General features: G+C 40.5%; 1 protein-coding gene across 4 annotated transcripts in view; it reads right to left on the bottom strand.

The window, feature by feature from the left end:
- The window catches only part of sfmbt2 (Scm like with four mbt domains 2), a 226,853-nt gene that overhangs the window by 97,731 nt on the left and 114,823 nt on the right, over window positions 1-14,299 (bottom strand). For all 4 annotated transcript variants that reach the window (XM_063072736.1, XM_063072738.1, XM_063072739.1 and 1 more), the window contains 3 exons: window positions 8,676-8,777; window positions 6,283-6,430; window positions 2,527-2,609 (listed from right to left, as the gene is read on the bottom strand). In XM_063072736.1, the coding sequence (XP_062928806.1) occupies window positions 2,527-2,609; window positions 6,283-6,430; window positions 8,676-8,777 (333 nt within the window). The remainder of the gene's footprint in view (window positions 1-2,526; window positions 2,610-6,282; window positions 6,431-8,675; window positions 8,778-14,299) is intronic.

Here is a 14,299-nt window from a genome sequence, read left to right as displayed (position 1 = left end):
GGGGAATAAAAAGTCAACGTTTCAGGCCAAGACCCTTCACCAGGACTGAAGGGGAATGGTGAAGAAGCCAGGGTAAGGTGGTGGGCAGTACAAGCTTGTAGGTGATAGGTGAAGTCAGGTGAGAGGAAGGTGGCTGGGTGGGTGGGGGCTAGAGTTCAGTTGCCAGAAGGTGATAGGTGTACATGGGCATTGGGAGAGAGTGAAAAGGAGGAGGGAATCAGAGAGAGATAATGGCAGCTGAGAAGAGAGGGGTGAGAAGGGAACCAGAATGGGGAATGGAGAAAGAGGGAAAGGGAAGGGGGAGGGAAGGGGGAGGGAAGGGAGTTGGAGAAATCGGTGTTCATGCCCTCAGAGTGGAGGCTGCCCAGACAGAATATGAGGTGTTGCTCCTCCAACCCTCAGTGAGAGAGCAGAGGAGGCCATGAGCAGACACGGCGGAATGGGAATGGCAAGTTGAACAGAAATGAGTGGCCACCAGGAAATTCCACCTTCTAAGGCTGACGAAGCAAAGGCGTTGCCAAAGCTGTCCCCCAATCGTGGTCGGGTCTCACTGATGAGGAGGCTGCACCGGGACACCAGATACAACAGCTGACCCTGGTGGATTCGCATGTGAAGTGTCACTCCACCTGGCAAGACTGTGTGGGGCCTGACAGATTCACAGGTGAAACGCCTATTGAATTCTTCCAGATTCTGGTAGAATAGCTCTATCACCTCTAGCAATTTCCCTCATAAATTCTCTCCTCTGTACCCCTCTAATGCTGGTTAACATGTCTGCCATTGATAATGCTCTGGATTTGGGACAGTAGGTTGCTGGATCAAGCTTTAAACCAGCACGCAAAATCCACATTCCCATGCAATGTTGCCAAACTGAAGAATTCTTCAAATCGCTACCCTTTGGTTTAGATATCTCAGTGGCTTGTAAGGACACTAATGGGTCCACATGCAAAGATTTAACATTGGAAAATGTCACTCATTGCTGTCCATGGCACTGTCAGACTATTGACATTGGTTGCCCAGATAACAAAAGTGGGTCAATAGTAAAAGATAAAGGTTTCATTACTAAAGTATCTCACTAAGACTTCCATAAAGTTCTTTATTTAGAAAATGTGAATAATGTTTAAAGTAAATTGCAGCTGTTTGCTTTTAGAAATCTTGCAAGATAAACAATGACTTTTGTGCAGTGAACCCCTTTACTTGGGTGACAGACTGGGAGTTTACAAGCACAACAATGAAGTTCTGTGAACGGTGGATTATTGACTCTTGTGCCACTGGCTGGAAATAGAACTTCCCTTCTCACTTTGACCTCTTTCCATGATATCTCCAGGGTTCTAAAGAAGTCTGAAGCTCATCTAAACTTACTTCGCAGCATTTCCTTTCCCAGCACTGAAACTGGGAAATTTAGCAAAAGGGAACACAACTGAACCTGATGAGGTTCATAAACACTTGAGATTCTGCAGATGCTGGAAATCCAGGGCAACAGACGGAAAATGCTGGAGGAACTCAGCAGGTCAGGCAGCATCAATGGAGGGGAATAAACAGTGGATGTTTTGGGCTGAGACCCTTCATCAGGACTGGAAAGGAAAGGAGAAGATGCCAGACTGGTTATCTGAAAAAAGAACTTTAGTTCTTGCATAAACACAAGAGATACTTCAGATGATGGAAATCTGAAGAAGGATCTCAGCCTGAAATGCCAAATGTTTATTCCCCTCCATAGATGCTGCCTGACCTGCTGAGCTTTTCGTAGCATTTTGCGTAGCTTAAGAGGTTCACTCCTGGTTTATACAAACTGATCCCTTTGCAAACTCCAACAACAAATTGGTAGTGTCCAGAACATCTTCAGGGAGAAATGCCTCAAAAAGGCAGCATCCATCACTAAGGACCCCCCACCACCAGGTCATGCCTTGTTCTTATTGCTACCATCAGGAAGGAGGTATAGAAGCCTGAAGGTGCACACTCAACAATTCATGAACAGTTTCTTCCCCTCTGCCATCCGATTTCTGAATGGACAATGAACCCACTAACATTACCTCACTAATTTACTAATTCTGATTTTTGCACAATTATCAAATTACATGCATGTCACCATATATTACCTTAAGATTCATTTTCTGACAGACGTTCATAGTACATACGAAAATACATAGAATCAATGAAAAACCACACACAAGCAAAGACAGGAAAACAACAAATATGCAAAAAGGCAAACTGTACAAATACAAAGTAAATAAATAATATTGAGAACATGAGATTTTTTTGCTCAAGTTAGAGAGCTTGAAAGGAATTTCAGTATTTAACTCAAGAATTTGCAGCACAAATTCTACACTAATTTTAGAGAATTATATGTTGTAACCTAATTCGGTAAAAAAACAATTACAAAAATGTATATAATAGTCCAAAAGTATTATCACCATCAGATAATTCCAAGAACTGTATGTAAATTTCTTATGACTATTTCCCTGAAACAGTAAAAGGCTGTTAAATGAAATTATTATATAATAAGCTCGTGTAAATGCAGACAAAACTTACATTTCTGAAACAGTACTGAGACAGTGCCTCTGCTCCACATTGTTTAAGATAATCAGCCCAGTCAAAATCTAGACCAGGATAACCTGCAAGAGTAAAAAATTAATAAGCAATATTTCATACAATTTTTCTTTTCTTATCCAATTCTGATGGCTGTACACACATACATTATACACAATATATACAATTTCTTATTGTAATTTATAGTAATTTTTGTCTTGCATTGTATTACTGCTGGAAAAGGACAAATTTCATGACATATGTCAGTGATAGTAAACTTGATTCTGATTTTGAAAAAGATTGGGAGTGTGCTTTCTCATGATAAACATTGGAACTAAGTTCAATACCCAAAGTCGGTCACTGATCTTAGTGTGGTAATGGTTCAGTTTTGTTTTGGTGCACATTTATTAGAAAGGTAACCGTACAACCAGTAGTTGACACATCTAATAAGGAGCATGTGGACATCTTTGGTAGCTGTAGTCTTAGATCTGAAAATGTTCCCCAGGCAGCCCAAATTTGAGATTCAGAATTTTATTCATCAGTTGTACATCGAAACATGCAGTGAAATGCTTCGTTTTTGTTAACAACCAACACGCCCACAAAACCCACTTAGAGATTCCGCTAAAAGGGAGAGCAGATGACAGCTATTGAATTCTTCCTGCCTTGTCTGCCATCATAACAACTAGGCCCAGCTTTGGTAATTGGTTTGTTATGCTCACATGTACTGATAGAGAAAAGCTTGTCTTGAATACTGTTCATACAGATCAGTTCATTACACAGTGCATTGAGGTAGAACAAGGTAAACATAATGGCTTTGATTTTGACAAGGCGTTTGTTTGCAAGCCATTCAGACAGATTATTCTATACAAAGTATATGAAGTTTGTAAAAAGGTAAAGGAAAGAACTGAGTGTAAAGTGTCAAAGCCACATTTCTAACTATCCGTGTTTCCTAATTTATGCCGAACAAACCTTAGAACATAGAATCAAAATGATTCCAATAGAGCAGTGGCCCCCAACCTCCGGGCCGCGGACCGATACATGGCCACGAAGAATGCAGCAGTAGCCGGAACACACCCAGCACACCTTTAAGAAAAAAGCCGAAATAAACAAGCTAATTAATTAAGTGCTGCCCAGCACGTAAATGTCGGCCCAGATCAGAGGCAATTGCCGATTGCGTTGCCTCTGACCTGGGCCAATATTTACATGCTGGGCGGCACCTAATTAACTAGCTTGTTTATTTTGTCTTTTTTCTGAAAGATGTGCTGGGTGCGTTCGGGCTACTGCTGTACTCCTGCGTTCTTTGCGGCAATGTATCGGTCCGCGGCCCGGAAGTTGGGGACCACTGCATAGAGAATGAGATAATTTGGCTCATATGTTCATGTCAGCTCTTTGCGGGGTGATCCAGGTCGCATGGAGATAGTGGCCCAGAGTCCGCTGCAGGCTGCGTGACGTACCAGCTCCTTTTGTTATTCGTGAACTTGCTGCCGTGCCGCAACTTCAGTCGCTCCAGAGGGCCACTGCACTTTTTTTTTTGCAGACGGAAATATTCACTGGAGACTAAAATTGAGTCTGGGAATTTGGGGTGCTTTAGGTTGGCCAATCAAGGTTGAAGATAGGGATAGAGGGTTTGCAGCTTGGGGAATTGTCCACTGGAACAGCTGGCAGATTGAGGAAGAGGACTCATGGTGCGGGACGAGGAGGTCTAAATGGTGGAACAAAACCATGGTGGGATCAGTAGGGTTCTAGCCTGAAAACAGTCAGCCCATGATTAACAAGGTTAGACCTAGGACAAAGCAGACGACCTTCCCTTATGCGCTAAAAAAGGATGACATTATTACAAGCACAAAAGATTCTGCAGATGCTGGAAATCTTGAGCAAAAGTCATACAAGATGCTGGAGAAACTCAGCAAGCCAGGCAGCATCTGTGGAGGAGAATAAGCAGTTGACATTCTGGGCTGACGCCCTTCACTGGGACTAGAAAGGAAGGGACGGAAGCCAGGATAAGAAGGTAAAGGAGCAGAAGGAGTTCAAGCTGGCAGGTGAGGAGTGAGACTAGGTGAGGGGGAAGGTGTGCACTGGTGGGGGGGAGGGGAATGAAATAAGAAGTTAGGAGGAAGAAGTAAAGGACTGAAGAAATCTGATTCCTGTCAGTAATGATGTCAGATGAGCAAGTATGATTTATGCTGGGAAAGGTTGTGTTGAATTTCCAGGATAATCATCTCTTTTCACTCATTTTCAACTGCATAATCCTGAAATAAACTTAGCTACCAGTTCTGGCCCTTTGTATTGCATTCATGTAGGTGTTTCAAAGTCAAGTTTACTGTCATGTATACAAGGACGTGTATGCACAAGTGCAATGAAAAACTTATATGCAGCAAGATCACAAGCACCTAGCATCAGATTTACAAAATTCACCAGGAATAACATAAAAATAAATTTTACAAGACTGAACACAATCAGAATAGGATCTGGGAAGGTCCATTCCCAATTGCCTTTGACCTGGATTCTGAAATCACTTAACAGCCAGACCAGGAAAAATAGCAAATAAGGTTTAAGATTAGCTTTATTTGTCACAGGGACATCGAACCAGACAGTGAAGTGCATCAGTTTGCGTCAAAAACACCACAGTTCGAGGATGTGCTGGGGTAGCCCTTCGTGTCACCATGCTTCCCCTAATAACTAGGGATGCCCAAAACTTACTAACGCTCACACCAACTCGCATGTCTTTGGAACGTGGGAGGAAACCAGAGCAAATTGAAGAAATTCATGCTTCACAGGGAGAACACAGAAACTTGCTGAAGAAAGCGGTGGGAATTGAACACCAATCGTTAGCTCTGTAAAGCGCCTCATGAACTGCTACGCTATCGGGCTCCTCTCCATGGATTTCCTTCCATTAAAAGAAATGTTAGTGGTGCAGTTAGGATTCTGCATGTTATTTGTTTAAAAATGGTTTTCTCATAATAAACAGTGGATTCTGGTTAATTTGTGTTTATTTACTGCAAGTCAGAAGTTCGATTTTAATGCCAACTGCACAACTTACACAGGTTCCCTCATGTTCTTTCAGAATCCCTTTCTCCTGATAAAAAGGTGCTCAAAGGAGCTGCAATTTGAAATTCACTCCAGCAACATATCACCTGGTGTGGAAGCATTACTGGGTATCATGGGTTCAAACAGAAAATCTATGGTCCTGTACAAAAGGGTGATTTTATGATTGCATTTTTACCACAAAATTTTTACAGCAAGTTCTTTGTACTGCTACTTTCCTTCTATAATTTTATATAGGTGTAAATATATGATTTCCAATACAGAACAGAAATTGTTGAGGAAAATACCAAATAATTAACCTGGTGACATCCAAGCATTTAGAGTGCGCATTTGGTCTCTCTCTCTCTCTCTCTCTCTCTCTCAAAGAGCTGCAAACATAATTACAAATCTGAACAACTTGCAGGAAAATAATAATGCAATGTGAAACAACTTAAAGGTTAAAAACATAAATCATCCATCATGAATCAGCTTTAATATACATCATATTGGATATCAGCTGATTCACATAGGATGGAAATTCATGAATTACCAACTATCATGATGATTGTTCGCTATGCTTTAACCACTGTTGCTAGGCAACCATCAGCATTTGCATTGCAAAATCAGTACAAGATTTACAATCAGATGCAAGATGATGATCTGGTAAAATAATTTCAAAAATATGTTACATGGTTTTATTATCCAAAAAACTTTTATTTTGTAAGAAACACCAACCTTTTGGGGGAGTAAGATGGACCCCATTTTTAAGGCACCACTGAACAGGTAGGATCCCTGGTGAATCAGCATGGCAAAGCATTGAGTTTTCACTAGCATCTGGCCTTAAGTCATCAATTGTGATCATAAAATAGTGGTCATTAAAAACCTACAGGATTGAAGAAAATTAGTTAAGCAAACATTAAAAATTAAGGAAGAAAATATTAACTAATTAAGACTATTTAAGCATTTATTCCCCCTCAACATCAGGCTCTTGAACCAGCCTGGATACCACAACACTGAGCTGATTCCACAACCCATCGACTCACTTTCAAGGACTCTACGGCTTGTGTTCTCAATACTTATTATTTATTATTGTTATGATCTTGTATTTTTTCATTATTGTATTTTCATGATTTGTCACCTTTTGCACATTAGCTGTCTGACTTTGTTGTGTGTACTTATTTATTGGATCCTATTGTGTTTCTTTGCATTTATTGTGAATGTCCTGAAGAAAATCAATCTCAGGGCAGTATATGGTGACATGTGTATTTTGGTAATAAATTTACTTTCAAATTTTGAACTTTGAAATTTAATATTTTGCTTGGGATTTAGACAAATAGGCTCAAATGGATAATATTTTTGAAATGAGTTTTAAGCATACCAGTGTACACATGCATTTTAAACAGCATAGGACATTATACAAAGGAACAAAATTAGGGCAATCTACTGATCGAGACTGCTCTGTCATTCCATCCTGGCTGATTTATTATTCCTCTCAACCCCATTCTCCTGCTTTCTCCTGTACTTTGATGCCCTTACTAATCAAGAATCTCTGCTTTAAACATACCCAACAACTTGGACTCTACAGCCATCTGTGGCAATGAATTCCCCCAGATCCCCCTCCCTCTGGTTAAAGAAATTCCTCCTCATCGCTGTTCTAAAGGAATGCTGCTCTATTCTGAGGGATACCCTCTAGGTACAACTGTCGTGCATGTGTTCTTGGTAAAAATGTTAACTAAACAGAATTTTACAGCTCAAACATGAGGAAATCTGCAGGTGCTGGAATTTCAAGCAACACACATAAAAGTTGCTGGTGAACGCAGTAAGTTAGGCAGCATCTATACGAAGAGGTACAGTCAACGTTTCGGGCTGAGACCCTTCGTCAGGACTAACTGAAAGAAGAGCGAGTAAGAGATTTGAAAGTGGGAGGGGGAGAGGGAGATCCGAAATGATAGAAGACAGGAGGGGGAGGGATGGAGCCAAGAGCTGGACAGTTGATTGGCAAAAGGGATATGAGAGGACCATAGGACAGGAGGCCTACGGAGAAAGGGGGGGGGGAGCCCAGAGGATGGGCAAGGGGAAAAGTGAAAGGGACAGAGGGAGTAAAAGGAGAGAGAGAAAAACAATGTGTGTAAATAAATAAATAATGGATGGGGTACGAGGATAGCCTCCAACCTGATGGCATGAACAGTGACTTCTCTAACGTCCGTTAATGCCCCACCTCCCCCTGGTACCCCAAACGTTATTTATTTATATACACACATTCTTTTTCTCTCTCTCCTTTTTCTCCCTCTGTCCCTCTCACTATACTCCTTGCCCATCCTCTGGGCTTTTTCCCCCCTCCCCCTTTTCTTTCTCCCTAGGCCTCCTGTCCCATGATCCTCTCATATCCCTTTTGCCAATCAACTGTCCAGCTCTTGGCTCCATCCCTCCCCCTCCTGTCCTCTCCTATCATTTCGGATCTCCCCCTCCCCCTTTCAAATCTCTTACTAGCTCTTCTTTCGGTTAGTCCTGACGAAGGGTCTCCGCCTGAAACGTCGACTGTACCTCTTCCTAGAGATGCTGCCTGGCCTGCTGCGTTCACCAGCAACTTTGATGAGAATTTTACAGCTGCTTAGCAAGGAGCAGTGAAAATCCGTTATCACTCTATTTATTTAGAGGTACAGGATGGAACAGGCCCTTCCAGCCCAACGAGCCTAACTGTCCAGCAACTTACCTACTTAACACTAGCCTAATCACAGGACAATTTACAATGACCAATTAATCTACTAACCGTATGTGTTTGGAAAGTGGGAGGAAACCTGAACACCCGGAGGAACCCATGCGGACGTGGGCAGATAATACACACTCCTTACAGATGGTGCCAGAACTGAACTCCAAACTCCGACGTCCTGAGCTGTAATGGCATCGCGCTAACCGCTATACAACCATGTCACCCATATTTTAAAAAATAAAACACCACTAACTACAGATTTAGAAATGTTGCTTTCCTAATGTTTTGGAGTAATCTATATTTTTTTAAGAAACCTGAGGTTCTTTGGAACTGATGTAATGGAGTTAATAATTTAATTCCGTAACGTATCTTCACGAGTTATCTTAATTCGATTATGGACTTGGCAATGCTCACTCACCTTGGTCACCGTGGCAGGGCAGATCAAAAAGGGTTCCCTTGGATCAACTGCCTCCAACTTCATGCCAACTGTGAAGCAGTGAGTCCTTATATCAGACTGGTCCTGCAAGTTTTACACAAGAACAGAGACCATGAAATGTGACACCTTTGTGTTCAGAATCAGATGTATTAACTTCGGCATGTGTCATGAAATTTGTTGTTTTGCTGCAGGCATACAATGCAATTCATAAATATACAGTATCACTAATTATAAAATAAAATATACATTTTAAAAGTAGTGCAAACAATAAACAGCAATAAAAGTGTGTTAATGTTCATGGGTTTGCTGTCTATTCAGAGATCTAATATCAGAGGAAAGAATCTACTCCTTGATGGTGGTCAGGAGAAGAGGGCATGTCCTGATGGGGAACGTCGTCAATGATGGATGCTACCATTTTAAGGCATTGCATTGTGAAGTCACCAATATCAACAGAATTGATAACAGGCACAAAACGTTTGGCAGACTGGATTCACACACACCAATCCAGATATGCTTTCAATATTCATATAAACCCAGAAAACTATGATGCTTCATTTGCTTCTGTATCATAGAGAGGCGGGAGGAGAAGATGGCAGTGCGACGCAGCTCTCCAGTGAAATGATCTCGCATCTGTTAAATAGGGGCCGTGGACAGTTCTGATTTGATGAAGACCAGACATGAGAAGCAGAGGAACATCTGGAGAAACTTCTGAAATGCCTGGTTCACTGCTGTTGTTACTGTGCAATCGAGAATCTCCGGAGGGTAGGCCCCAAAACCCCCGGCTTTGCCTGCTGCTGGTGACTGGGGCGGAGGTCGAATCGTTTGGATAGAGATGGTGCTCGGTACTCGGTGTTGGAGGGCTGATCAGAGCTCGAAATTTTCGGACAACTGAGAGTCGGACTGTGGTCGGGCACGGCAGGGAGAGTTTTCTTCCTTCTCCCGTCTGCGTGAGATGTGGGACTTTCAAGGAACTTTGAACTTTTTTTTTACTGTGCCATGGACTGTTCTTCATCAAGTTATGGTATTGCTGCACTGTTGTAATTATATGTTATAATTATGCGGTTTTGTTAGTTTTTCAGTCTTGGTCTGTCCTGTGTTTTTGTGATATCACACCGGAGGAATATTGTATCATTTCTTAATGCATGCATTACTAAATGACAATAAAAGAGGACTGCATGTCCTCATAATCTAATCAAATAATCTAATCTAATAGATCACTGATTTGAACTCTCTGGATTTTTTTGGAATGCTAGGGTCTAAAAACGCACTAGTATTAACCTACATAATGCAAGTTTTGACTGCTTTGAATGAACATCTTGCAAATGGGCATCGGAAACAAAGAGAACTGAAGCAGAAGTTTATTTCAAAACAAGAAATGCTGATAACACTCCGCAGGTCAGACTGCATCCGTGGAGAGAAAAACAGATATAACAGTTCAGGCTGAAGACCTTTTATCAGTGAGCTCATTTAAGATGGTGGCAGAAAGATGAAAATGGAGAAAAAAGGTTGGTATTAAAAAAATTTAAAGTAAACGAACATCTTCTGGGTCAAAGGTCTACAACTATGTTCTGAGACCAGACACAAACGTCTTTCCCCATTAGTGTTAAAGCAAGTACATAAAATAAGTCTCTTGACAATTATGGATAAAATCTGCTCCCAGCTTAAGGTAAGGTTTCTCACTAAGCCGATAATTGGTTGTATTAGTTAATCCTCAAGGAGAGCTTGCTGAAAAACAGACATGCGGACATCAGTATATTTGGATGGGGAAGAGGGATGGGGAATAGTTTATTGACTTTGCTTTTCAGGAGTAAAACTTAAAATACCACTGGGAGTATTTAAAAAGGGATTCTTTATCAACAGTTCTTCATGGTGATCAAGCCTCAGCAGTACATTTGCTGTGCATCAGTTCCTAGCTGTGAACCACCAATAATGTTCCTTCAGATATCAGTGCTTTCAACAAGAAGTAATCACAATGTGTTGCATTATTTCTATAGGTGGAAACAGCTTTACTCATAAAAGGAGAGCAAGGCATAAATTGACTAGGCTCCCAGTGACCTTCAAATTAAATGAAGATTAAAATACAACATATTATGTTGCAATTATATTTACCCCTGAAGTGTCTGAAGCAGTGCACATAATTTTGAAAGCCGATACGAAAATGACCAACACAAAAATTCAAGGACCTAAAACTTTTAAGCTTAAGAAGAATCTTCACAGATCCATACTGTTTTGTTTTCGAACAGAAAATTAAATACACATTTCCTACGAGATCGTGAATAGGAAAATAACACCAGACATTGCTTATCAATTTAGGAGAGATCTACTCATCGTTGTCAGTTACACAAGAGATTCTGCAGATGCGGGAAATTCAGAGCAAAATACTGGAGGAATTCAGCAGGTCAAGCTGCATCTAATGGAAGGAATAAACAATTGATTTTTCCGGCCGAGATCTTCATTGGGACTGGAAAGGAAGGGGGGAAGAAGCCAGAATAAGAAGGTGGTAGGGAGGAGAAGGATTTCAAGCTGGCAAGTGAGGAAAGATGGGTAAGCAAGAAGCTGGGAGGTGTCAAGTTGAAGAGGTAAAGTTACGGGACTGACGAAGGAGGAATCTAGTAGGAGAGGACAGTGGACCATGGGGGAAGGGCCCCAATGCTGCCTGACCTCCTTAATTCCTCCAGAATTTTGTGTGTGTTGCTCGTCACTATCAGATGTCACCCGCATGCAGACCAAACGTGCTCACATCAATTGATGTCTCATCCAAGAAAAATGGATTTTCTAAACTATTGAAAACAAAAACAACAGGAATTCTGCAGATGCTGGAAATTCAAGCAACACACATCAAAGTTGCTGGTGAACGCAGCAGGCCAAGCAGCATCCGTAGGAAGAGGTGCAGTCGACGTTTCAGGCCGAGACCCTTCGTCAGGACTAACTGAAGGAAGAGTGAGTAAGGGATTTGAAAGTTGGAGGGGGAGGGGGAGATCCAAAATGATAGAAGACAGGAGGGGGAGGGATAGAGCCAAGAGTGGGCAGGTGATAGGCAAAAGGGGATACAAGAGGATCATGGGACAGGAGGTCCGGGAAGAAAGACAAGGATGAATGGATGCTCTAAGGGAGTTAAAGATAAACAATGAAGTATATGAATTTGTATTCATGTATCACTGTTAAAATAAATATCTTTGGGTACTTCACAAAGATAAAGAAATCCTTAAACACATTTGACACTGTAATGCTTAAGCAAATAAATGAAAATAAAATCAAAGTTTTAGTAACAGAAAACCTTTTTCTGTGTGCAACTTGAATGAAGCTAATTCCAATTCCCACCAATTTACATTAATTTACAATGCTGGGAGACAAACAACGTCATTAGTTTTTGGAAAATTGTCCATGATAGTGCATGTTCAATTACGATTGCAACATCAGATATTTCTAAAGGCATTACTGACTATATTCCAACAAAGCCTTTTTTTTATAACATCTGTATCCAACTTAGAAAAATTGGCAATACTAACTCCTCTTTGTAATAAGATATGGCATAAATCCTCAAGCTCTTTTTAATATTAGAAATGTTGGCCAGAACCCTAGCTATTCCAACGCTATCCAAAGTAGGAAAAATGCTACAATGTAAGAATATCATTTTATAAAAGTGAAGAACTAGGATAAAATATTTTCTTTCCATCTGCAAAAGTTGGTTTAATGTATCCTATTAACACCTATATTAATGCAACAACCCTGGTACTGATTTACAAATGTATTCACTGCCTCAAATATAAAGAACAACTTTACTTAAAACTACATGTGAAGAAACACCGAGCGGATTATTTCAGGAACTTCACTAAATGCATCTGGAAAATCTGCAATTGGGTTATTTGAAAATGGGGATGCCAGGGTTCAGCATCATTTGAAGTAGAGAGGGTGGCGAGAAGGAAAGGGACACGATCGCAGGCAATGCCTGGGAAGAATTAGGATCAGGGGAGATAGAGAGTGATCCTGAGGTCTGATTGAACTGAGGCGTATCCAGAAGCATTAAAGCTGGCCATGCTATTTCACTGCAGTACCTTATTTCTAGTCTGTTTGCTCGGTTCTCACCTTAAAGAAAGCACAACATACTTGCACACAAGAGATTCTGCAGATGCTGGAAATCCAGAGTAACACATACAAAATGCTGGCGGAACCCAGCAGGTCAGAAAGCATTTATGGTAAGGAATAAGCAGTCAACATGTCGGGCCAAGATCCTTCATCAGGACTGCCTGAAACATCAGCTGTTTATTCCTCTTCGTAGACACAGCCTGGCCTGCTGAGTTTCTCCATTTTTTGTGTGTTACACAAAAATACTTAAACTTACTTCATACTTAGTCTAGTGTAGTTGTTTGCAATACTCAGAGACAAATAATAAAGGTAATATTCTTCCACATACTTTTGTAAGCATCTAAATTATTAATTCTCAATTAGATATATTTTTCACCATTTTTATATTATCTACCCAAATTGCTTTAGCTGAACAATTTATGAATCTAGATTTTACAATAAGCATTAAACAGTTTGACAAAAAAATCTGCAAGGGGAAGATATTCAAAGTTCTCCAGAACACACAAAAACCTGGAGGAACTTAGTGGGTCAGACATGGAGGGTATGGACTTTCCCCTCTGAAGATGCTGTCTAAACTACTGAGTTGCTCCAGCTTGTGTGTTGCTCCAGATTCCAATATCTACAATCTTACAGCCAATTGCACACAAACCAAACGGATTCTTGATTACTTTTACTGACACTCACACAGTAGATATTATTCTGTCTAGTGCATTTAAACTCAACATTCACCCTATTAACAGATGTCTGAAAGTACATATTGTTTGCTGATGTCACTGTTCCTTTAAACTTTTTCAATGCTTACTGATTTCAAAATGTAGATGCTTTGTATATTTCTCTAGTCACTAAATAGTAAAACAGAAAGAAATTCATATGGATTCACTGAGAATCATCATTCCAAACACGGTAAGACATTTGTAAAGGTGGAATTTGTGTTAGTCTACTGATAAAATGCACTATTATATTCTCAGGCCAACTTGAACTGCCAGTTAGTCAAGTCCTGGCTCAATTCAAGCATTCACTGATTTGGCTGTGGACAGACTTCCATTAGCAAGATCAGCTGGTCCGTGACTTTAAGCAAGCTTCCACATATAGTTGAAGCAAAGAACATTTAGTTGATGATGTATAGTCTTGTATGCTTCGGTTATTTTCAGTGATAAAATTTATAAATCCTGTCATGTTGTTTGGTAGGAAGTTCCAAGAGGAAAGGGGATACAGACATCTCTTGTGTTACAGCTGTCTGGGTAATGGAAATTCACCCTTACAGAATTCACAAATCACCACTGAGAAATCTCAGATATGGAATAAAATTTGTTTTGATGGAATTTATGCCACAGAAGTAAATAAATTAATATATTTTTCCCAGCTTGCATTTCCTGATGCTTACACAGGTAACATGGCTTTACAATAAGGAATTTTGTAATATGGTAAACACAAAATATTCTGCAGATCTTGAACAGCATGCTCGTGCACACACACACAAAAAATGCTGGAGGAACTTAGCAAAAGTTTTAAAATTCATA

Source organism: Mobula hypostoma, chromosome 20 (genome assembly GCF_963921235.1).
Source record: "Mobula hypostoma chromosome 20, sMobHyp1.1, whole genome shotgun sequence".
In the NCBI taxonomy this organism is placed as follows: domain Eukaryota; kingdom Metazoa; phylum Chordata; class Chondrichthyes; order Myliobatiformes; family Myliobatidae; genus Mobula; species Mobula hypostoma.
This window is presented reverse-complemented; position numbering and strand designations above follow the sequence as displayed.